Below are 25068 nucleotides of genomic sequence, written 5' to 3' on the forward strand. Positions count from 1 at the left end.
GCAAAAACACAAACTTATTTTCTTCTAATGCGGAAAGATGATCGTATAACTTGTAAGGATTGCAAAGTTATACTGGGAGAGAGCTTGGCTAATCAACATTGCTTGTTGGTGATTGATGTACATATCAAAAGAGAGAGAAAAAAGAACAAGACCTGGAAGTGCCCAAGGACTAGATGGTGGAATCTAAAAGGAGAAAAACAAGCCATTTTAAAAAAGAAAGTAAGCACGCAATGTGTGTGGGATAGAGATGGGGAAGCTAGCCAAAGGTGGGATTTCATGGCTAGTTGTATCTGAAAAGTAGCAAAAGAGGTATTAGAAGGGTGCAAGGGCTTTGCTCCACACCAAAAGGAATCTTGGTGGTGGAATGAGGAGGTACAAACAAAGGTGAAGGCTAAGAAGGAATGTTGTAAAGCCCTATACAAGGATAGGACCGATAAAAATGGTGAAAGGTATAGAATAGCGAAGCAAGAGGCGAAGAAAGCTGCGAGAGAAGCTAAGCTAGCGGCTTATGATGATATGTATAAGCGACTAGATACCAAAGAAGGAGAGTTGGATGTCTATAAACTAGCTAGAGCAAGGGAAAAGAAGACAATAGGCCTAAACCAAGTGAGGTGCATCAAGGATGAGGATGGAAAAGTTCTTGCTACAGAGAACACGGTCAAAGACACATGGAGAGGTTATTTTCATAATTTTTTCAATGAAGGACATGAAATGAGTACTTCTTTAGGGGAGTTGAGTAATCAGAAAAGTGTAGAAACTACTCATTTTACCGCCAAATCAGGAAGGAAGAAGTAGTTGTAGCTTTGAAAAAGATGAAGCATAGAAAAGCAGTGGGCCCAGATGATATACCAATCGAAGTGTGGAAAGTCTTGGGAGAGACGGGTATAGTATGGCTCACAAACCTTTTCAATAGGATTTTGAAAATGAAGAAGATGTCAAATGAGTGACAAAAGAGCACTTTGGTGCCTATCTACAAGAATAAGGGCGACATACAAAATTGCATAAACTATAATGGTATTAAGCTAATGAGTCATACAATGAAGCTTTGGGAGAGAGTCATTGAGCATAGATTGAGGCAAGAGACACGGGTTTCAGATAACCAATTCGGGTTCATGCCACGGCGCTCAACCATGGAGGCAATTTATATCTTACGAAGATTAATGGAAATATATAGAGATAGGAAAAAAGATTTACACATGGTCTTTATAGATTTGGAAAAAGCATATAATAGGGTCCCAAGAGACATTCTTTGGAGTATTTTAGAGAAGAAAGGAGTACGAGTATCATATATCTAAGCTATAAAGGATATGTATGATAGAGCAAAGACTGTTGTAAGAACTCATGAAGGACAAACCGAAAGCTTCCCCATAACTGTTGGGTTACATTAAGGCTCATCCTTAAGCCCTTACCTTTTTGCATTGGCAATGGATGAGTTAACAGGACATATTCAAGATGATATTCCTTGGTGTATGGTTTTTGCAGATGATATAGTGTTGATAGATGAAACTCAGGAAGGGGTAATGCAAGCTTAACCTTTGGAAAGAAGTGTTGGAATCTAAAGGTCTTCGCAAAAGCCGATCAAAGACAGAATATATGGAGTGCAAGTTCAATGCAAATGGAGGCCAAAATGAGTTAGGGATGAGGATCGGAGATCAGGAAGTACCAAAGAGCGACCATTTTCGCTACCTAGGATCTATTTTGCAAAAGAATGGGGAATTAGATGGAGACCTCAACCATAGAATACAAGCGGATGGATGAAGTGGAACAGTGCATCCGGCGTGTTGTGTGACTGCCATATACCACTGAAGCTTAAGGGAAAAAATTTTAGGACGACAATATGGCCGGCGATCCTGTATGGCACGAAATGTTAGGCGGTGAAGCATCAACACGTACATAAAATGGGTGTAGCGGAGATGAGGATGCTTCGTTGGATGTGTGGGCACACAGGAAATGATAAGATTAAGAATGAAGATATCTAAGGAAAAGTAGGAGTAGCCAAAATTGAAGGAAAGATGAGAGAAAATCAGTTACGGTGGTTTGGACATGTGCAAAGAAGGCCTACTGACGCTCCGGTTAGAAGATGCGACTACGAGACAAAGGTCCAGGGCCGAAGGGGTAGAGGAAAACCTAGCAAAACTTTGGAAGAGACTCTAAGAAAAGACTTAGAGTACTTGGATCCAACGGAGGACATGACACAAAACCGAACGCAATGTCATTCTAGGATTCATATAGATAACCCTACTTAGTGGGAAAATGCTTTGTTGTTGTTGTTGTTGTTGTAGGTACACTTAAAATAAAGTAAGATATTTGAAACGAGCTTGAAGCATAAAAACATTCCCCATGATGCATGAACCCCCCTATGTTTATATTTTCCTTCCGATATATATATATATATATTGTACATGTTCATATATTTGTCAATATATATATATATATATATATATATATATTTGTTTCATGCATTACGCAATTATGCTATGTGGAATTTGTGAGTCAAAGAATCGAAAGAACGTAGAAGCAATTCGGGTTTTTCAACCCTATATTTTTTTCGGAAAAAGAAAGAAAAGAAAAAAAAAGGGGGAAGAAAAATCATCTGTTCTTTTTTTGTTTTTTTTAGCTGAAATCGCACCAAGCCTGAAGCTTGGGACAACCCTTTAGGCCTTCTGGCCAAATTGAATCAGGCATACCGCTTGGATTCCTTGTGCATGGGTTTCACACCCACAACTCGTTCCAGAAGCAGCAAAAGCTGCTGGGTTTTTCGCGCCTGGGCCCATCGTCAGTAGCCTTGCGCTACTGGGCATTGCTCCGCTGCCACCTGCGGCCTTTTTGGTTGTTGTTCAGCCCGTGTCCAAAAATGGCCTCTTTTTTTTCTCCTCTGCAGCCCGCCAAGGCTGCCTTTCTCCTTCTTGGATTTTTAAGCCCATTCCTCTACATTAGGACTAGCAGTCCGCAGGAAAAAGGAAAAAATATTCCAGTAGTCCACTGGGTTTTTTTTACAACCCAAGCCCTTATTGGGCTTCTCTTTTGTCAAGGCCCACAACCCAATTTGCTGGGTTGTTACTCATTTACCCCATGCCTAATTCGAGCCTAATTTTTTCTATGGCCTCCGGCCAACATCCAATAATAAATAGACCTAGTCAAATTTTATTTTCTTTGTTTCTACAATCGACCCCAAATAGTCACGATCTATTGAATTAATTAAAACTGACTACCATTCCATTAATCTGACAATTAATTCAAAATTATTGGCCTGAAGTCCACTTTTGGACATTAACGATTCAATAATTTATTTCTCTTCTTTGAACTGTTGACTCACTTTTGTAGTCCCGAAACCCTCACACTTGAGTTCCTGAAGCAACTCAAATCCACTACACTTAAATTAGCATATTGCATTTTGTGTTCTTGAAAGGAGCATATTTATGCGACTTAGTTGGCTTGTTCTTGTGCATTTATGTCGTGTTTCCTTAGTTATTTTAATGTTTAAAGTCATTTTCGTGTGTTTTCAGACTCTAAGTACAAAGTATGCAAGAAGATGCATTTTGGAGGCCTTTGGAGCATGTTTCGGGCTTGGAATGGATAGCAAATGCATGGGCCAAGTGGATGGACGAATTTGAGAACTAAAGAGGCCAAGAATATGAAGAATTATGGTCCAAAAGATGAAGAAAACAGCCCAAAAATCTGTCACCCCAACTTGCATTCCTTGCCATGCAAAACACATAGAATTCCCTTTGGATTCCCATGCCATGCTTGATCACTCTTGTCCCCTACATAATTTCTGATTTCATGCTTTAATTCATTTAATTATTTCACTCAATTGCTTGATACCTCTTGTTCCCTTCACCCATTAGATTTTAGACAACCTTTACATCCATTACATGCACCAATTGATGCTCCATCATTCACATTTGGAATCCAATGGCATGTGTCACACATGTTGTTGCACCTTTGACCCATTTGTTGACACATTTCACCTCCCTTTCCATCTCTATGCAATGTACACAATCATTCATGCTCCCTAGCTACAACACCACTCCATTTTACCCTTCACACTTTGCATCATCACTTCATTTTCACCCTTGGACCATTGCACACCACACACACCAACTTGCCATGCATTTCATCCCTAGCCTAACCTGATTTTCTAAGGTTTTTGGGGCCTATAAATACATGTTTACACCCCTTGGCCAAAGAACAATCCCCCATATTCATCATTTTATCACAAAAATTCGTCCATACACACCCTAGGAAGCAAAACACCCCAAAAACACCATTCTAGTGCCTAGAAAACATAACAGCCACTCCACCTTCTTCCACCCTCTTTGCCTAGTTCTCCACCACCTTCCAACCATCAAACACTCTTCCACACTCACCCTAAACCCCTCCGTATCATTCCCCATCCATTCTACACCATAAATCCACCCAAAAATCTGTCCACAAGCTTCATGCCGCAAGCAAGGGAAAGGAGGAATCTTGGATGCACTTGCTACCAAGTTGGAGCATTTTAGGTGTTTTCTTTCCTTTGATTTTAATGTCTAATTTTATGTATCTTTGCTTTGTGAGTATGAGGAACTAAACCCCTCTTAGTTAGGGGGTGATTCGAAACCATGTACATGCTTGCAATATGATTTGATTACATTCAGTTGTTATTTCATAAGTTGCGGATTCAATTCGTTCATCTACTTGATTGATAACTTATTTGTGTATGTTGATTGAGAGTGCACGCTTAGTTTTCATGCATGAATATGATGCTAGATTATGAGGGAGTTTCACCTAATAGTTACAATCTTATAATCACAAGTAGTGAAGGTCGCTTGAAAACGATCGCGTTGAATGAATTCTTGGCACTAGTTTCATGCTCATCATAGTAACGAATGCCTCGTCAACACTTATAGTTCTAATTGTGCTTCATGATTCTTGATTGTATCTTTATTGTGCTCATCACGTAAGGAACCTTTGAGGAATGCTTTGAATTGTTGTATGCGCTTTTCCATCCAATTCATTAACTTAAGGAGAACTTGAAGGTTAATTTAAGCGTATCTAATTAACTTGGGGTGTTGAGTTTCATAATTTATTGAAAGAACAACTGAAAATCATTTTGTTTGCAAGTGTGTCATGTGTGGAGAAGAACCTCCTAACTAGCCTTTTATCCATCCTTTTCATCCAAAAACGTTTTACAATCTGTTTTGTTTTAAAGTTTCTGTTTTGTTTTCAATTTTCGTCCAAAACAAATCCCCCTTTATTTTGAAGTCTTAGATTAGTTAGAAAGTGTTTTGATTTGTGTTTCTAAGTGTTTTGATTCAAGTTTTCATCCAACTTCGTCCAAGTTCTTGTTAGGTTCTCAAAACTGCCCAGAAAGTGGGTTTTAGGCAGTTTTGAGTCATTAGGTTGCTGTTTTGAGTTTTATGTTTGTTTAAGTATTTTAAAGTATAGTTTTGCATTCTTTGAGTCTAGTTTAGTGTTTTAAATTTTGTTTTTATGTTTTTAAGTCAGTTTTCAAGTGTTTAGCAATCCCTCCTAATCCCCGGCCTAGAACGATCCCTACTTACATACTTTACTACATTTGATAAAAAGAGGGTTAAATTTTGTGTGCTTATATTTTTCACATCAGTTCTTGCAGGAACCTCTCTTTTATGAACGAAATGTTCATAAAAGAAATTGAACATGTAGTTTCAAATTGAGTGCCTTTGAAACCCGAAGTTTTCATAAAACAATACACCCATGAAAACCCGACGTTTTTCATGACAACCATGTCTTAGAACTTGAATGTTCTAACTTTGTTGCTTATGGATGATTCATTCCCATAGCACTAATCACAATCTTCTTCCCTCCAATTCAATGGATTATCAAACCGTCACAAGTTCAATTTTTCTAGTTTGGATGTTTCTTATAGAAACCATATTATGTGGGGTACAAGACGTGAATCTCCACTTCACTATCAAGTGGCTATGAAACCATTGAAGTCAATGGCATGGATGAGTTGAATAAGCCTCCGCCATAGTCTTCCTTCGAAGATTTATGCCTGAAGCATTACAAATGGAAATACATCCCAAATGAGGATTCCATGGCTCTTTGGCTTGCTCTTACGAGCTGTCTAATCATGAAATATATTGCCCAAAGCACACCATGATTACGTCCATGAATGAGTCCAATTTTGAAGTTTATAAATTTGATCGAATTTCGACTGGAGAATACTTTTTCTCGTCCTTCCTTATTTCTAACTCGCTCTTGAAGCAACAAGTGTAGAAAGCGGAAGTTTACCAAATTCTCGGATCTGATTACTACCACAAACATATGGTCGAATCAGGGCCTGCCAAGGTGTGGCATGATGCCTAAAGCGTGATCCTTGGCACTTAAGACCTAAAACTTCAAGAATAAGGGATAATATTCCTGAACCTCAACCCTGCAGAATTTACTTCCGTATCGATGGAATAGACCATTGGTTATGCACATGTTTGTGCCCTTACCAATGTTGTTGAGGAGTATGATTCTAGCAATCAATATGTGAGACTAATTTTGTTCCACCAAACATCATTGGAATAGCAAAATTTTGACATGAATGGCCTTGTTGGCTGAATCCCCTAAGTAAACCATTTACCTTGTGAACATTTTTCCATGTTCTTCGATTCAAGTTTGGTGTATGTTTTAATTATGGATAAGCTTATTGATATTGTCCTCGAATATGAGTTAATTGAATCATGTTTCTTAATACATGTGACCGATTCAATTAAACACGTGATTAGGTAGGAATGTGGGAAAGTTAGTTCTCTGGATGAATACGTACTACGCACACTAACTTTACACCTAAATCACATATCTAACAATGACTTTAGGTCTATCCAACCTGATTAAGAGCATTTGGCATGCTCCTTGTTGTATGAATGGTATTGAATTACCATTTAAGGGACCTTAAATTCTCCCTATCGTTGAGTTTTTAAGGATATTCGAGATGACAATGATCATAAATGAAACCACTAAAGAAAATATAGTGAAATATCTTTGCATCACCTCCAAAAATGAGCCCAAAGCTTTGATTTGGGGCTAATACGTTGTCGCCCAATTGGAAACACGCCACATATGGCCTACCTAGAGCCGGGTGATTGAGCAGTTTACTTGTTTTGACACAACCTTTTGAGACATTTAGGTCGAACAATGATGCTATGACGCATCTTCTTACCTGAAGTAAGGATCTTGTGCCTACAAGCACACTTCACCAAGCCTGCTCATTAGGGAAATTGATTTTCCATATCATTTCTCGCAAAGATACAAAATCACCTTTTTCACAGTGGATTCAAGAGAATATATGTGGACTAATCCAACCAAAATGCGGACCATATAAATACTTATGGTTTTGATTGATGAATCGACAAACTGGTCACATGTTTATCCACACACATTGCTACTAAACCTCCTGGCTGATTAAGGGTTCACCACCTCACTTATCCCTTAAAGTCCAGGAGATTGGATAATGCTTGAGAGTTTATAACAACGGTTTTCGATAAAGTATTGCATGTATTTTAGGTTTATAATCGAACATCGAATTCCCATGTTCACCCCAAATAGCCTCGCCTGATGATCATAAAGCGCAATTTAAATGATCGCCTGGATTTTGGTAAACGTACAAGTTTTCGGTTTCTACCTAGGGCTATGCCTATGCAATCTTGTATGCAGTTATGTTGGTCTGCCTTGAGGCCCATTGCTACCCAACCATTTTGACATTATAGTTCATTACAAGGAACGAACCCAACGATTTTCGTATTTATGCATTTGGGTGTGCATTCTATGTGCCAAGTTGCGCCGCCGCAACGTACCTACATGGGTCCTAAAAAAAGGATGTGAATCTTTGTCGATTATGATTCTCCTTCACACTAGCTCTCTTAGAGCCCTTGCACGCAATCTCTTTACCGCTCATTTGTGGGTTGTCACTTCAAATATACAGTCTTCCTACCATTAGGAGGAGCTAAGAACGTCAACGTTCCTGTAGAACGGCGTGAATTTCCATGGACGTTGCCCACTATGTCTCATCTCAATCCCCGTACTACACAAGTATGATAAGCAAGTGTGATAAATTCTAGCTTTCAGAATGTTGCTCCAGACGCATTCCTCTGATCTAGCTAAAGTGATAAGATCATGTACTAGTTGCAAACAAGCCTATAAGGATAGACGTACTTAACGGATGTCGATTCAACATCCCTAAGGTGTGCGGCCCCTATTAGATGGTCTGATACACCGGCAGATAGCCAATCAATCTGCCTTGGCCTGGATCATGACAGATCATTTAGTTCATAGGATTCACTTCCCTATAAGAGGAAGACACGGCACAACAATGAATCTATGCTTGATCGCAGTCTCAAATCATTTCCATCTTATGAGATTAATCTGGATTACTCCCAAGACTTGAAGTTCTTAGTCCAGTATACTAGTTTGGATGACCTAAATGGAACTGAAATGATATTACCATCAATGATATTTTTACTTATATGGTAGCTACCGTCATAAATGAAAAGCGACAATATCGAACTGTGTTCTGTTGATTAAGTGACAACATAGAATTGATTGGACAACGGAAATTACAATCCAGGTTAAATTCCTTACCAAAGTGTGTTTTGGACCTATCGTTCCTACACTACCCAAGGTAACCCTATTGTGTCACAAGTGGGAAATGAAGCGTTATGAGATGAATGAAATAGTGCAATATGATACATACCTTACGGTGCAAGGTTTCTCTCAAATGTCCTGTGATTGATAATAGCATGATGAAATGTGGTTAGTGTTTTCTCCATGGGGATATAGATATGGAGATTTACATGTAAGTTTCTGAAGAATTACATGGACTGGTTCAAATAGTTCCAAAACCACTAAACACCTTCTTAACTTGTTTGAGGTGTTCACTTACAATCCAACGGATGTTGTATACCCGTTTAAGTGATTATTTGATCAATCAGGGATGAATTATGCCCTTACGTGTTAAACTATGAAGTCGTATTCCAAATTGCTAGAGTAACAATTTATGTCGTTGACGTGAATCTCACTAAGACTCCAAAAGAGCTTGAGAAAACTGCCTCACACCTCAAGATGGAATTAGAGATGAAAGATCTTAGACAAACTCATTTATGCCTTGACCCGAAGTTCAAGCGTTGTTCTGACGGTACCTTGGTTTACCAGTCTAACTACACCCTATAGGTGTCACCTTTTAGTATACCTTTGATCGTCCATACGTTATAAGCAAATGAGACATTGGAAGAGATTATGGAATTTGAAATTCCATGTCTAAGTTCAACTTTGCACTTCGTTGTACTTAGCTCATTGTATTTAGACATAACATCTCCTTCGCTGTTGATCTATTGGTAAAGATGCAGCACCGCGCCTACACACAACCACTGAATTGGTATTAAAGACTACCCTAAAGATATTACGAATTTGGGCAAATCCCAGCGCATCTCGAGCGGATCCGACCCCCTGATCCTCATAATGATGCTTGCCTTGTTTGTTATGCTGACGTTGTACCTATCAAACCCATACAAAGTAAAATCCCCAAATGGTTATTTCTTTACCGTTAGGGATATCACAGCATCTTGGAGGTTCTTTATATGACCTTAGTTGCAAAATCTTCGAATCATTCCAAGACTTACCTTACTTCACTACGCCACAAGTGAGACATGGTTACGAGTTCTTGTTGAGCATATTCGAAGTACTTGTTGTTTTTCATCCATCGTTGAGTCCCAACAACAATCAATGAAGATTATGCTGCATGTATCAACCTAACTAAGCCATGAAGATTATCCATGAAGTCAACGCCAAGACATATTGCGTCTACATCTACATCAGTAGAGTATCAGGAGATTGAAGACATCCAAGCTGATCCCAGACAACCTTGTCGACCTCTACACGACGTCATTGCCGAAGTCAACCTTCCAGAAGCTTGTCCGAGGAATTGGTATGCCTAAAGGCTGGTTTGGTATTGCTGTGCTTTGAAAAAAAAAAATTGTTTCAGTTGTGTTGTGAGAATAAGCTTATTTTTGTTGCTTCACGTTTTCAGTTTTTTTTCACCCAAAACTGTTAAAATAAGCTGTTTTTAAGTGTTTACCAAATAGCTTTTTGAGCTCAGCTTTTTTTTACACCCACTTTTTATAAATTCACCTCAGTATCAAACCAATACTATCATATGCAATGCTTGTAGTTCTCATTTGTAAGTTATGTCATACTCAGGGGGAGTATCCAGAAGTATACTCACTTGACCTTAATGTACTCTTTTTCCCTACGATTATGAGTATTTTTTCCACTGGGTTTTTGCTACCTAACTAGGTTTTAATGAGGCACCCATCCTGGGCTAATCATACCCTTGTGAGCTCTTCTACTTGCATCCAAAAGACATATAGTTTTGACTTAATGCAACTTCTCACTTTTCTCCTTAGTTTATGAGTTTTTCTCCCACCTTGGGTTTTACCATAGCGAGGTTTTGTGAGTTTTACCTTTTTATGAATTATTTCGTTGATTTGAGACTCGCATTCGGTCATTGTGTCGACGACTTTATCAGCTGTACTTGTTTCATCATTGAATACCTGATTCACCATTTACTTGAGTATTTACACACTCAAGGGAGAGTGTTGCAGTCCTATTAGATTAGGAATGTAATTGTGTAAATCCTAGTATATCTTGGAATATCTTATATTCCTATTAGGAGTTGATTACCTATTAAAAATTGTAATCCTAAAAGGGTAAGGAATTAACCTTCCCCACTACTATAAATAAAGGCACAATGGGGTGTAATAGAATACACCCACAATTACATATCTCTCACTTCTCTCTACTATTGCCGCACCTTTCTCTCTCTCTCTCTATGGCCTCCATAATTGTTCAGTAAATTATGCCTACAACATATATATATATATATAACAATAAGGGGGGAGAGGGTGGGCTTAACCTCACAATGGGCTAGCAATAATGTGGTTCAAATTTGCCTTTGACAAGAATGGAACCTAAAATCTTTCACTTACAAGTGAAGAGGAATATCACTAAACCGTAGTACTAAGTGACTATTTATACAGATTATTACTAATGAAGTTTATTTTGTCACCATCTTTGTAAAATTTTCCCAGTTTAGCCCAACTTCCTCATTGTTTTCTCTATTTCTTTTGAATCAAACTCCAATGTGGTAATGGTAGGTTACGTCAGACATCTCTCACTTTTTGAAAGCTTCCATTGTTTATCATTGACCAAGAAATAAACACTGACTGACAGTCCACTGTTGAACTCAACAGCTTCTCTCTCTCTCAAAATTGGGATTCAACATGTAAAGAAAATTTTTGAGGGAAAAACTTGTATAGAGAAGACAAGTGATGGTGAAGCTCACCGATTTCTTTATTATCGTTGAATGCGTTTGAATTTTGAAATCTGTGTAGTGAATAAATACAAATTTAAAAATTTAAGCTTATCCAATGATAATAAATAGAATGGTGATCATTATGAGCAAAAATGCACTCACAATTTTTCTGGCTTTTAGGAGAAATTTTTCGGCGTTCCTGGCACACGAAATGAGTTGGCTTTCCCAACAAATAACAATTTGCCACCTAGCTCTTTCATTTTTCTGGAATAAAAAAATGCCAAATGTTAATCCTATATCAATACAATTCCTAATCTAACCCTATTGTCAAGAACTCTCAGTAACTTAGACCAACAAACACATAAAACCCTCCACGCCGCCGCCATACCAGCAACAACCCACCTCCACCAACGGTCAGCGAATTCATCTGCGACATCCCATCTCTTCTCACTTATTTCCTCGTTTTCTCTCTCATCTTCCCTCCGTTTTCTCCTTCTCTTCGGCATGGGACCCAAGATGGTCGACGACAACTGCAATCCTTAAATCTGCTATCTCCGATTTCCGATCTAAGAATCAGTGAGGTCGCTGACCTCTCGTATGTCCTTATCCGGCAAAAGAAAAAAAGGAAGAGAAAAGGAGAAAGAAAGGGAAAGGGAGAGAGAGAAATGGGTGAGGCCTGGAGGAGCAAAAGAGGGATGGGTGGGGTGAGGGTGTTAGGCGCAGAGGATCGGAATCTGGGTAAACTTTGTTTTGTTTTTACTTAAGTTCATCTTTTTTTAATTAAAGTTACAGGGGTGAAATTGAAAGTTGAAAAAAAAATGAATTAATTCAGCTATCCCTAAAAGGAAGAAGGCTAGGTGTTTGATGTTCATTGGTCTGGAACACAAACTGTTACTAGTGAGTTGGTATTCGCAGTACCTAGAAAAATTTCTCGGCTTTTAGACCATGTACGAAGCAGGCATTAAATTAGTGTTCTCGGAGATACGAAAGCCGGTTAGGCTGAAACCATAGGATTCGAAAGCTCTGGCTCTTAGTTCTGCTCATTGTTACAATTGTGCAGATTAATGCATTTTAGCTGAACTTTTAGCCGAGCAAATTCCGAAGAAATTTTAAATCCCCTGCGGATTGGAATTAAAAACAGTGTCCATGTACTGGCCTCTTTTTCCGTTGTTGTATTTACAAATACACCTAATCTTCAGAAACAGTCTAACTAGTAAAAGACCAAGGCTTTTAATTGACCTTCACTATTCTTTTCTTTCAGTAAGTATTGTGTTGAAGTATTCTTCCTGATATGGCTGCTGCCAGTGCTTTCGTGAAATCGGGATCCTTTGTCAAGGAAGAAGCCATCTGCTCCACCAAAAATTTGCGAACTTCGGGTGTTTCAGTTCTTATTTTTGTGCTCTTGGCATCAGCAGTACTGGACTTGGACTTGGTCAAGTCAAGAGTAATTGTAGGTCCAGTTGAGCCAAGGGAGGTTGAGCAAGGGACGGATCCTATTGCCACGCAGTGGTTTGAGTCCGATGTTGCTTCAATTTGGGAAGGGTTGGGGTGGTTGTGTTCACCTTCATAAGTTGCCACCAAAATAGATTGGTCCTCAACACTTCTTTGAACCTGAAAAGCAAACCACTTAGCCAAAATTACATTTAACGTATAAGAACAATGAAAAGCAAACGAAATCGTCTATTTACACTAAGTTTTAAGCAACAAGAAGGAAGGTTAATGAATTCACTCACCTTCTTTTTGACAGGGCAGCTTGGAGCAAAAGAGCATTTGAAGTAAGCTCTAGGACAAGGATTATCCCTAGTAACTTTTTGGCCATATTTCCTCCATTGATATCCATCTTTCACAACCTATTAAAATACACATAAAATTGCTCAATACAACAACTCAAATAAATAAAATTGAGTTCATTGTAAGTATGTGACATTGATTACGGATTGAGGACTAACTAATTACCAAGCTTGTATCAGATGCTTCGGTCTGGACACAAGCCCTTGAAATCTTAGCCTTGACGATCTCTTCTCTTGGTTTCTTGTAGGACTCTCCATCACTGGAACTGCTCTCCGAGTTTCCATTCACTGCTCCATTCATGATATTATTACTGTTTGTGTTGTTGTTGCTGCTTTCGGACTTTCTTTTCTTTGAAATTGGGCTAAGCTCCTTCTCAGGGTTCTTGCTCATGTACTCCAACAGTTGGCTTCTCAAAGCATTGTAGTTCTCTCCCATCACCGTCAACATTTCGGTTAGCTTCTTGTTCTCTGCACTCACTCGGTGCAATTCTTCCAATAGAGCACCACTCTGAATCAAAGCAGATCATAAACCTTTTAGCCATGGAACCCAAGCAGTTATATTTCTTGATATCAAACTACATATGCTCTGATACCATATGTTAAGCTTTCAAATAGACGCTTCAGCGGTCTACTACTAGTTAAACATTTATATTTCATGGTAGCGAAAATCCTAAACGCGTGCTTCAACGGCCTACTACTATATATATAGTTCATGTTTCAAGTGTTAAAGAGGTTGTATATTGAAGTTTTATAAGCAGTAGATTAGTTCTTCCTAAAGAAAAAGATTGTGAAAAATAAATAGTAAAATATCCTTATAAACCATGAAGGCAGGCCTTATTGGCAACCACAAAACAAGAAGATAGAGAAGACAAGGTGGAGAAAACTAAGAAGCCAACCTCTTCTTTAGGTGAAAGCTGCCTCCCGAAGTCGATCAATATTTTGCTATGCACCTCTTTTTTGATCATCTGAAATTAATCAAAGCAAATATTTAAACTTCTATAAGTTCATGAGCAACTTTTATAAACAATTAAGCAAAATGATGTAACTATTATTCGTGAGATTTTAATACATATAATTTTCGACTTACCGGAGTATCATCGAAAAGTCTGAGAGGCATGGAATTAAGATCCAAAGAAGCATCATCATCATTTGCAGCTGAGTAGTCCATTTCCTTTGAAATTAACAACACTATCTCTTCCTTCCTTGTATTAATCCTCAAGAAAATCTCTCAAGCCCTCAAGTTTGACCTAAATCTTGACCAAGTAGTTGTGTGAAACTGTCTTGAGTTTTACCAAATGAAAGGCAGTTTAATATATAGAACCAGAAAAAGCTCTCATACTGTCTTGAGTTTTACCAAAATGAAAGACAGTTCAATATATACAACCAGAAGAAGCTCTCATAAGAGATGAGTAGAGAGAGGAAACTGGGAAGAAAGAGAGAGAGAAGGAAAGATAAGAGATGAGTAGTGTCAGTGAAGAGCTGTATATAGAGACTGGCTTTTGGTGTGCGTTTATAAGAGGAATAATTATATATAAGAACTGCAAGTTCTACGACGTGTCGGTCGTCATGGAGTTTGAATTTCCTTCTACTTGATTTTTCTAGTCAAGCACGCCACACCAAGAATTAAATAAGTCATTTGAATTGTATTGTGTGTGTATGCTAATGAATTTATTTTACTTTTAATATTTTAATAATTTATTATTTTATTTTAAAGAATAGTGGAAGGAAGCAAGAGAAGTTCTATATTGACCCGATGATGTCTCTGTCATGCTATTATAATAAGTTCTACTTTTTCTGTTTTTCTAATTGGGGGTAATGAATATCGTATCAATGAGTAATATTATGGGTTTGCTTTTCTGTCACGTTTTGAACTTCGAAGCATTTTTTCCACGTTTAATGAACCTATGTACTGTTTTTTGTTTTTACATGGATGAAAAATGCATACATCTTTAAAAAAAATTAATGAGAAGGATTTGAAAACTTTGAATTTTAACGATAATGATAAAATAAAGGGTAAAATAAATAGTACTAAATTTGACTTGTAATTGTAAAAATGTGATCTTTCGTTAAAGTGAACAGTACCGGAAGCTTTTCATTAAAATTTATTATATATTTTTGTATTTTTTGATTTGCATGTCCAAACTTGCCAACGCATTTATTGTAAAATTTCAAGTGAAGGATATTTTACAGTTTTACAAAGACACAAATTAAACTTTTGTTTATTAGCAGTGATAACTTGAACTTGGAATTGGAATCACATTCCATTTATCTAAAAACTAGTTGATTTGAAAAAAGAGAAAAAAAAAGTTACATTAAACTAATATTTCATAATCAATCGATGAAGATCTACATTGGACGGTAGATTTAGAACTAACCATGAGGTGGATCACCATCTAGGCAAACTAACATTCTTCATTCTTCCGGCAGCTAACTTTTACAACCTCCTTGTGCACATGCATGGCACATATGTTTTACGGACAACATTAGGGTTAGTATACGGTACTTTTTAAGAAAAAAAAAAGGTATTAGTATTTTTTAATTTGTATTAGTATTTTTTAATTTGAACATGAATTTTGTAATGCAATCACATCTACGTATAACATCTTTACCTTAATAGTGCAATAAAACATTCATAACATACCTTATTAGAGCCTGAGAGCAATAACAAAGTCATTATTATATGTTATTAATTAACTAAGACTAGCAGATGCTCACACACACGGTTAAACAATTTCAGTTTATTTATTTATTTTATTATGAAAGTGTGATTAGTTTTAAATTTTTTTTAAAAAAAGTTATGAAAATTGGGACAATGATGAGCAATTGTGTTTTTTATTTTTAAATAGGGCATGTGATACTAACATGAATGTTAGGTTGCTGTAAAAAAAGGGCAAAATTGATGTTTATGTAATTACTAAATTGTTTATGTTTTTTTTATTTTTGTTCAGTTTTGGTGAGAGGGTTGAAATAGTAATTTTATACAGTTTTAGTTGACAATTAGAATTCTATTAATAAGTAGTTTAAATAATCATATTTTGACAAAAAAAAATTAAAAAAATGGAAAGAAAAAAAAAAGGAGTAATTAGGTTTTCATCCTTATTTTTACTACTCTATTGATTAAAACCTTATTACTTTTCAATTTTTGATCAAGGTCCTTTGTATTAATAATATCATTAATTATTTCAATAATAAAATATTTTTTATTTCTAAATATATTCATTTAATATTTAAAATGTTACAATTAGTATATTTATATTTATGGCTAAATTTTTTATCATATATTTTTATTTTTAGTTTGTACCCATTTTTAATTTGCAACCCTTTTTTAATTTGTACCAATTTTCCTTTCAATTTTAATTTGTACCCATATATTAATTTCTTTTTGTGCCCATATTTTTTACAGTTTTATTTGTATTGTACCCATATTTATTTATTTATTTGTACCCATTTTTATTTTTGCTAAATGTACCCATTTTGAAGAATGTACCCATGTTTTGATACAATCATTTTTTGGTTATTTTTTATGAATGTACCCATGTTTACACACACACACACAATAGTATATTTATATTTTAATATTTTTAATCCCACAAATTATGTTTTTTATTTAAAATCTCATTACTATAAACAACTATAAATTTTAATTTTTAATTTAAAAAATATAGTAACGTACATAGAAATAAATTATCAATTAATTTTAGGGACTTGGATCAAAAATTGAAAACCAACAAAGTTTCAGTCAAAGATTGTTCATAACTAGGGACCGCATCCAAAGTCTCCCAAAAAAAAAACTATAACCGTATCATTATTAAGTAACTATAGTAATGATTCTTATGTAACCTTAGGTTGTAAACTTTAACAACATTTTTTAAACTTCGTTAAATATGAATGTTAACATCAATAGATCAATAGTCTTAATTATTATTTTTTTTTTAGGGGGACAACTGGTGGTAAGCCACAATTATCTACCCCTTCTAGGCATGAAGAGGCTTTAGGGAATTTCACTCTGCCCGTGGCCATAGTCAAGCAGACTTACCAGCTCAGAACATTAAACTTGGGTGTCCGTAGAATTTATGACAATATTTCTTCTATATATATTCTACATGTGTTAGAAAACTAATTAGCAACATGGGGTGCCCAACTTCATATAAGCACATAATGTTCCATAATTTTCACATGTAGGATTTACACTCTCAATATATTTGTGTGTGTGTGTGTAAATTTTTTTTTAAGGTAACTAATTAAATTAATTAAGTAGCCAAGCTTCTTATAGGGTTGTATGTGTTGGAAATATGTCATAAAAGTCAATCATGAGATGATACTTTACGGATATTTCACATATTAAACTTATTTAGTTTAAGGGAAAGTGTTATTGTTTAAAGCCATCTCGTTAAATGTTCAATGCTTAAACAATAAGTCCAAGGAATATGCAATAGATAATGTAATCTAAGGAAGTTAGATTCATGAGACCTTTTTTTCTCATGCACATATCCTAAACGTTCATGATCATAGAATTGTAAATTGGGCATTGGCACTTCGATAAGATCAGTACATATTATGTCTTCTTTCTTTAGAGAGTGATTAGTCTCGAGTTAATGGTGTGAAAGACATCAAGATAAGTATGTAGCTACTCAACAGAGAGTGAGTTCATTGAACGCGATCAACCAGGAGTTCTTGTACTCATGTCATATGAGTTCTCACTAGTTGGAATACTTCAAAGTAGTCCTATGGCCTAAGACACCACAATTGTATTGTGGATACGTCTTTGATTATTTGATGATGTGTCAATAACCTTATGGTTTGTTCCATGCATTGTTGAGATCAGTGATTCTGTGAGTATACAACAAGTGATATCTAACTTTCAATCGTTGAAGTACAATACTCTATGATATGATTTAAGAGTCTCTAGTCAGAACACATGAATATGATTTAGGAATCATGTTCCAAATCACATATAAGTGTACATGTCAGTGTACAACAATGGATCTTTAACCTTCAAAAATTGAAGAAGAATACTCTATATGTTATGATGACGAATTGGCCATAGTACATGAATAAGATTTTGGAAGTATGTTTCAAATCACATTCAAAGTAATCATATAACAAGAGAATCACATTGGATAGTAGACATGAATAAACTATCAACCAAACAATGTGATAAAAAATATTGATATAAAGAAACATTGTATTGCATTGTAATCTCAAATTGAATAGGTTATCCACGTCTTCTACTGAGTTTGGGTAGCCATGACATATTGCTAGGTATCATTCATGGTTTGTGGAAACCCTGAAGATTAGCAATCACTAATCTTCACTACAGGGAGAATTGGAACAATCTTTCAATTCACAATTGATTAGCAAAAGTTCTAATCGCCAATTGCCTTACTGACCAGAACCTAATGGATTGCACATCGTGTAAGCTAATGATTGAAGAATACAACAGAATTGAGTAAGAACAATTAAATGGTTTATTTTATTATGGCTAGGATTAATTAATATGTTAATTAAACAAACGAATAAATTCATTTTAAACCTTGAGTTAGTATTGGGCCTCTAAGTCTCATGCACTTCGAACCATCAAGCTCATTAACTTAAATTGTATGACAACTTGAAACACAAGGGACCCAAAAGCTCAATGACTTGACATGGCCGGCCATTAGAGAATGGAGAGGGATTTCACTTAAGTGGAAAACACTATATATAAATGGAAATATCAACTCATCCCTCATTTGGGTTTTCAAGAGGCCAAAGGGAGGAAAAATCTCTCTTTTCTCTCTTGGAGGTTGGCCCCTAGGAGAATAATCTCTAGCTATTTTCTTCTCCTAGGTCGCTCATCTTCTTCCTAAATCAAACTTGGTGTCGAAACGTAAACGTCTCTTACTTTGGTGGGTTGGGGAATCCATTCAAGCATCTAAATTTAAGAATCCAAGGAGACAAAATAATGAAGATGAAGGTTGTGGAGTTCAAATCAAAGAGAGGAATGAAGGCCCTCACTTTGGGTGATTATCCTTTGCCTATGCAAAGTGGATCTACAAAGGTATAACAAATCTCAACTGAAATTGGTACGAGGCGGAATATCCTGCAAATAAAAATTAAGTTTGCATAGTAGAATTGTCAGATGAGCTAGTCAACTAGTTACAAGTTTGTCAGTGACCTAAAGTATAATTGCAAAAACAAAACTTAATTAACTAGTACGTCTAACTAGTCAGAGTCTACCCAAATTTGTCTCACAACAACAATTCCCAAACTTGAACACATTCACATATCATTTCATTATGCCAATGACAATTACAAAGAAATTATGAATTCAAGTATGCTGGATTGACTAGTCAAACTCGCCAGTCAACTAAGTACAGGTTCGTTAGTTAACCAAACACAAATCGATCAATCAAACTTAGTTTACTATAAGTTATCCTAGTCAGCAACAATTCAGTTCATTACTCATAATATGCATTATAAACTTAGTCGCAAACACATATCAAATAACAACCCATAGGATGCATGAAACATATGCTAATAAATAAGATATGTGGACAAGTTTAAGAAACAAAGAACACAATAAGTTTTTGGTTGGAAAAACCCACCTTTGGGTTAAAAAAACCGGGAACTCCACAGAGTCCAATCCACTAGTGCAAATAAGGTTCTTACAAATTATCACAACAAGCTTAATTCCTAGATCTAATCTACATAGTAGTTTTACCTTTGTGACACCGAGACTAACACAAACAAAAGAAAACAATATGATGATGAAAATTATATGAAATTTGGATTCAATGACCAGTCAATTTCTCTAGTCAAACAGTTGAAGGAAGAAACCAAATTGAATCCAACCTAGGTTTGTTTAAAGATTTGAAACTTATGAAAAACTAGACCATTGAAAAATGCAGCCCTTAACTCATAAATATGTGTAGTGTTTTGTTGCGAAAATTATATTAATCGAAATTAACCCAATTAAGTTTTAAATTTTAATGCTCGCAAGTGTACAAATCGTAGTATAATTATAGTAGGCAAGCACAAGATTGTTCCAACTAAAATTGATATATTTCTAATTATCTAACTTAATTTATACTTCACTTGAATTGGAAGTCTACGATTAATGATTTGAGAAAAATTTAGGACTTGAGATTCTACACGGATAAAATGTAAAATGAAATTAACAAGTGATTGAGAATGATGAACAACTTGCAAAGAAAATTATAAATCAGTTGTGAAAGACACTAGAGCATTGGATTCAGCATAACCAATCCTACTTTATTCCAACAATTAATCATTAACAAATAAACATCCATCTAGACAGTCTAGTTCCTTTAATTCATATACTATGTATACCCCTATGTGCTAACAATCTATGGCATCTAGATAACTAAACACATACGAATTTATTATGATTTGGGAACTAACTAAAGGGCCGCATGAAACCTGGTGTATGGCATCTACATCTAGGAATTCATGGTACCATTTGCAGGACAGTCAAATCGAATAAATAACATGACATATGCGTTAATTTGCATCTCATACACTCAATTCAAACCAAAGTGGTGGCCACTCACCAAGATTAAAATCAAGCTAATAAGCACAACAAAATGATACTCGAAGTGAATGCAAATTCATTAATAATTAAACTGAAGTTTCAAGAATTCATAGGGAAAAGAAATTAGTTCAACATAATCGGAAATATTATTGAATCCATAAAATTAAGAAGAAAACTAAGTTTAGAAAAACCCTAAAAACTCCTTGCTTTGTCGCAGCCTTCTTACCGTGCCTTTTCTTTCCTTCCTTGTGGAATGATGATCAATTTGCCCCCTTTGAATTCCTCTTATTTTCTCTATTTCTTTCATTCCTCTTAATTGTTGATAAATTAAGCAAGTAGACTAGCCCTTGCAAGACGGTGTGAGTTCAACCTCGTCGGCGACTAATCTAACACCTAATCTAACAAAATCTATCGTTTGACAAAAAAAAAAAAATCATCTATAAATTAATTCCAATCAAACTCCAGCAGTTCCTTTTTGTTTCTTTTGTCTTTTCCCTTCAACTTCATTCTTTCATTTTCCGTAACCGACCAAAGTTTAAAACCAATCTATTGTGTAACATCCCACATTACCCAAGGGTGAGGATCTTGTAAGCCTTATATGTTTATTCCCATCTTTACATAGAGTAAGCCTTATATGTTTATTCCCATCTTTACATAGCACGAGGCCTTTTGGGAGCTCACTGGCTTCGTGTTCCATCGAAAATCCGAAGTTAAGCGAGTTTGCTGATGCGAAATATATAAGCACACAAATTAAACCCTCTTTTTATCAATTGTAGTAAAGTATGTAAGTAGGGATCGTTCTAGGCCGGGGATTAGGAGGGATTGCTAAATCACTTGGAAACTGACTTGAAAACGTAAAAACAAAGTTTAAAACACTAACTAGACTCAAAGAATGCAAAACTATACTTTAAAACACTAAAACAAACCAAAAGACTCAAAACAGCCCCTAAACACTCAAAACTACCTTAAACACACAATTTGGGCAGTTTTGGGACTCTAACACAAACTTGGACGAATTTTGGTTTTCTAATGAACTAAAACACTTAAAAACATAATCTAAGACAAGTTCTAATTAATATGACTCAAAGAAATAAGATGGGGTTGATTTTGGATGAAAATAATTAAATTAAGACAAGAACAAAGTAAACAAATTCTTAGACAAATTTAAGTGAATCAAAACAGATTGTAAAATGAATTTGAATGAAACTTATGGATGGAAGGCTAGCTAGGAGGTTCTTCTCCACACATGTCACACTTGCATACAAAACGATTTGCTTTTCGATAAGCTATGAATACTCAACGCCCCAAATTAACCGTGAATTGCACTAATTAACCCTCAGTTTTTCCACAAGTTATTGGATTGGATGATTGCATACGACAACCCAAAACATTCCCTACAAGTTCCCTACATGAATTGCATAATAGAGATACAAGCACGAATCATTAAGTTCTATGAAAAACATAAGCATTGACGAGGCACTCGTTACTATGATTTGCATGAAACTTATGCCAAGAATTTACTTAACGTGATTGTGACTAGCAACCTTCATTACTTGTGAATATAAGTTCATAACGATTAGGTGAAACTCCCTTATATTCTAGCGTTAAATTCATGCATGAAAATTAAGCGTGCACTCTCAACCAACATACACAAATCATTTTTTATACGATCGGATAAGTAAATTGAATTCACAACTTATGAATCACAACTGGATGTAATCAAATCATATTGTAAGTATGAACATGGTTTCGAATCACCCCCTAACTAAGAGGGGTTTAGTTCCTCATACTCACAAGGCAAAGATACATAAAATTAGACATTAAAATCAAAGGAAAGAAAACACTTAAAATGCTCCAACTTGGGTAGCAAGTGCATCCAAGAATTCTCCTTTGCTTGCTTGCGGCAGATTGCTTTGTGGACGGGTTTTTGGGTAGTTTTATGATGTAGAATGGATGGGGAATGGTATGGAAAGGTTTAGGGTAAGTGTGGAGGAGTGTTTAAGGGTTGGAGGGTGGTGGAGAACTAGGCAAAGAGGGTGGAAGAAGGTGGAGTGGCTGTTATGTTTTCTAGGCACTAGAATGGTGTTTTTGGGGTGTTTTGCTACCTAGGGTGAGTATGGACGAATTTCTGTGATGAATGGTGAATATGAGAGTGTGAACCCTTTGCCAAGGGGTGTAAACATGTATAGATAGGCCCCAAAAACCTTAGAGAATCAGGTTAGGCTAGGGAGAATGCACGACAAAGAGTGTATGTGGTGTGCAATGGTCCAAGGGTGAAAATGAAGTGATGATGCAAAGTGTGAAGGGTAAAATGGAGTGGTCTTGTAGCTAGGGGGCATGAATGATTGTTTACATTGCATAGAGATGGAAAGGGAGGTGAAAATGTGTCAATAAATGGGTCAAAGGTGCAGCAACATGTGGTACACAAGGCATGGGATTCCAAATGTGAATGATGGAGCATCAATTGGTGCATGTTATGGTTGTGAAAGTTGTATAAAATTTTGTGGGTGAAGGGAACAAGAGGTATTAAGCAATTAAGTGTAATAATTAAATGAATTGAAGCATGAAATCAGAAATTATGTAGGGGACAAGAGTGATCAAGCATGGCATGAGAATCCAAAGGGAATTCTATGTTGTTTTGCATGGCAATGAAGGCAAGTTGGGGTGACAAATTTTTGGGCTGAGTTCTTCATATTTTGGACCATAATTCTTCACATTCTTGGCCTCTTTAGTTCTCAAATTCGTCCATCCACTTTGGCCCAAATATGTGACATGCATTCCAAGCTCCATTTTGCTCCAAAATGCTCCAAAATGCATCTTCTTGCCTACTTTGTCCATAAAATCTGAAAACACACGAAAATGACTTTAAACATTAAAATAACTAAGGAAACACGACATAAATGCACAAGAACAAGCCAACTAAGTCGCATAAATATGCTCCTATCATTTGCGCGAGAGCAATCCCATGATGGGTGACCTATTGGAAGTTATCGCGTGAGTTCCCAGAAACAAAATCGTGAAGGCGTGGTCAGGGCCCAAAGCGGACAATATTGTGTTACATTGGAGTTGAGCTCGGGATGTGGTGGGGGCTCGGGCCAGGATGTGACAATTTGGTATCAGAGCCAATCCCTGGTCAGAAGTGTGCCGACGAGGACGTCGAGCCCCTATGGCAGGTGGATTGTAACATCCCATATCGCCCAGGGGTAAGGATCCTGTAAGCCTTATATGTATATTCCCATCTCTACCTAGCATGAGGCCTTTTGGAAGCTCACTGGCTTCGGGTTCCATCGGAACTCCGAAGTTAAGCGAGTTCGCGCGAGAACAATCCCATGATGGGTGACCTACTGGGAAGTTCTTGTGTGAGTTCCTAAAAACAAAACCGTGAGGGCGTGGTCAGGGTCCAAAGCAAACAATATCGTGCTACGGCGAAGTCGAGCCTAGGATATGGTGGTGGCTCAGGCCAGGATGTGACAATTTGGTATCAGAGCGAATCCCTGGCCAGAAGTGTGCCGACGAGGACGTTGGGCCCCTAAGGAGGGTGGATTGTAACATCCCAGATTGCCTACGGGTGAGGATCCTGTAAGCCTTATATGTATATTCACATCTCTACCTAGCACGAGGCATTTTGGTAGCTCACTATCTTCGGGTTCCATCAAAACTCCAAAGGTAAGCGAGTTCGCGTGAGAGCAATCCCATGATAGGTGACCCACTGGGAAGTTTTCATGTGAGTTCCCAGAAACAAAACCGTGAGGGCGTGGTCGGGGCCCAAAGTGGACAATATCGTGTTACGGTGGAGTCGAGCCCGGGATGTGGTAGGGGCCCATGTCGGGATGTGACAATTGCCTTGTGCTATTCGGTTACTGCTACAACCATAGCCTTCATATTGCCCTCTTCAATTCTCTACTTGATTCCAAACATTAATTGTATTTCCCAAATGGACATCCTCCAATTTCATTCCAATGAGTAACCTGAAAAAAGATTGAAATAAAACTAATTTAAGCCACATGTATTTTCTAAATCACAATATGTAAATCCATAGTCTACACTTCAATCAATGGCCATAGGCATTTAAACATACCACCTGATTATATTAATATCAAGAAATTAACATGATTTTGATCAAATTCATTAGTTTGACTATAGAAACTCAAAGTCATTTAATTCCTCTCATTTAAATCCTACATATCATCATAAAATGTAACTTCCAAGGTGAAATACATAATAAATTAAATATGCGCTAATCATGTTTACACATATTTGATATATGAGAAAATGTTATGCAACTAGGTTTTAAGTGAAGAACACAAAAGAAATCACAAAGACTTTTAATACACTCTTGAAAAATTTAAGCTTTCTAACCTAAAACAAATGAGATGTTAAGAACATTTGAGCAAGTATTTTCATGGATAGTTCATAAAAATTCAATT

At 36.5% G+C, this 25068-nt stretch overlaps 1 protein-coding gene and 1 long non-coding RNA gene across 3 annotated transcripts in view; both read right to left on the reverse strand.

Annotated features, from left to right (window-relative positions):
- LOC139188238 (uncharacterized) overlaps nucleotides 1-25068 on the reverse strand; it is a 76018-nt gene that overhangs the window by 8554 nt on the left and 42396 nt on the right. The gene's annotated exons all lie outside the window — the stretch shown is intronic.
- On the reverse strand, nucleotides 12303-14710 carry LOC103454647 (probable WRKY transcription factor 40). Its single transcript, XM_008394247.4, has 5 exons — nucleotides 14198-14710; nucleotides 14007-14075; nucleotides 13277-13618; nucleotides 13054-13170; nucleotides 12303-12931 (listed from the first exon to the last, which is right to left on the reverse strand). Exons 1-5 carry the CDS (start codon nucleotides 14276-14278, stop codon nucleotides 12578-12580), a joined length of 963 nt encoding a protein of 320 aa, XP_008392469.1. The 5' UTR covers nucleotides 14279-14710; the 3' UTR covers nucleotides 12303-12577.

Source organism: Malus domestica, chromosome 09 (genome assembly GCF_042453785.1).
Source record: "Malus domestica chromosome 09, GDT2T_hap1".
In the NCBI taxonomy this organism is placed as follows: domain Eukaryota; kingdom Viridiplantae; phylum Streptophyta; class Magnoliopsida; order Rosales; family Rosaceae; genus Malus; species Malus domestica.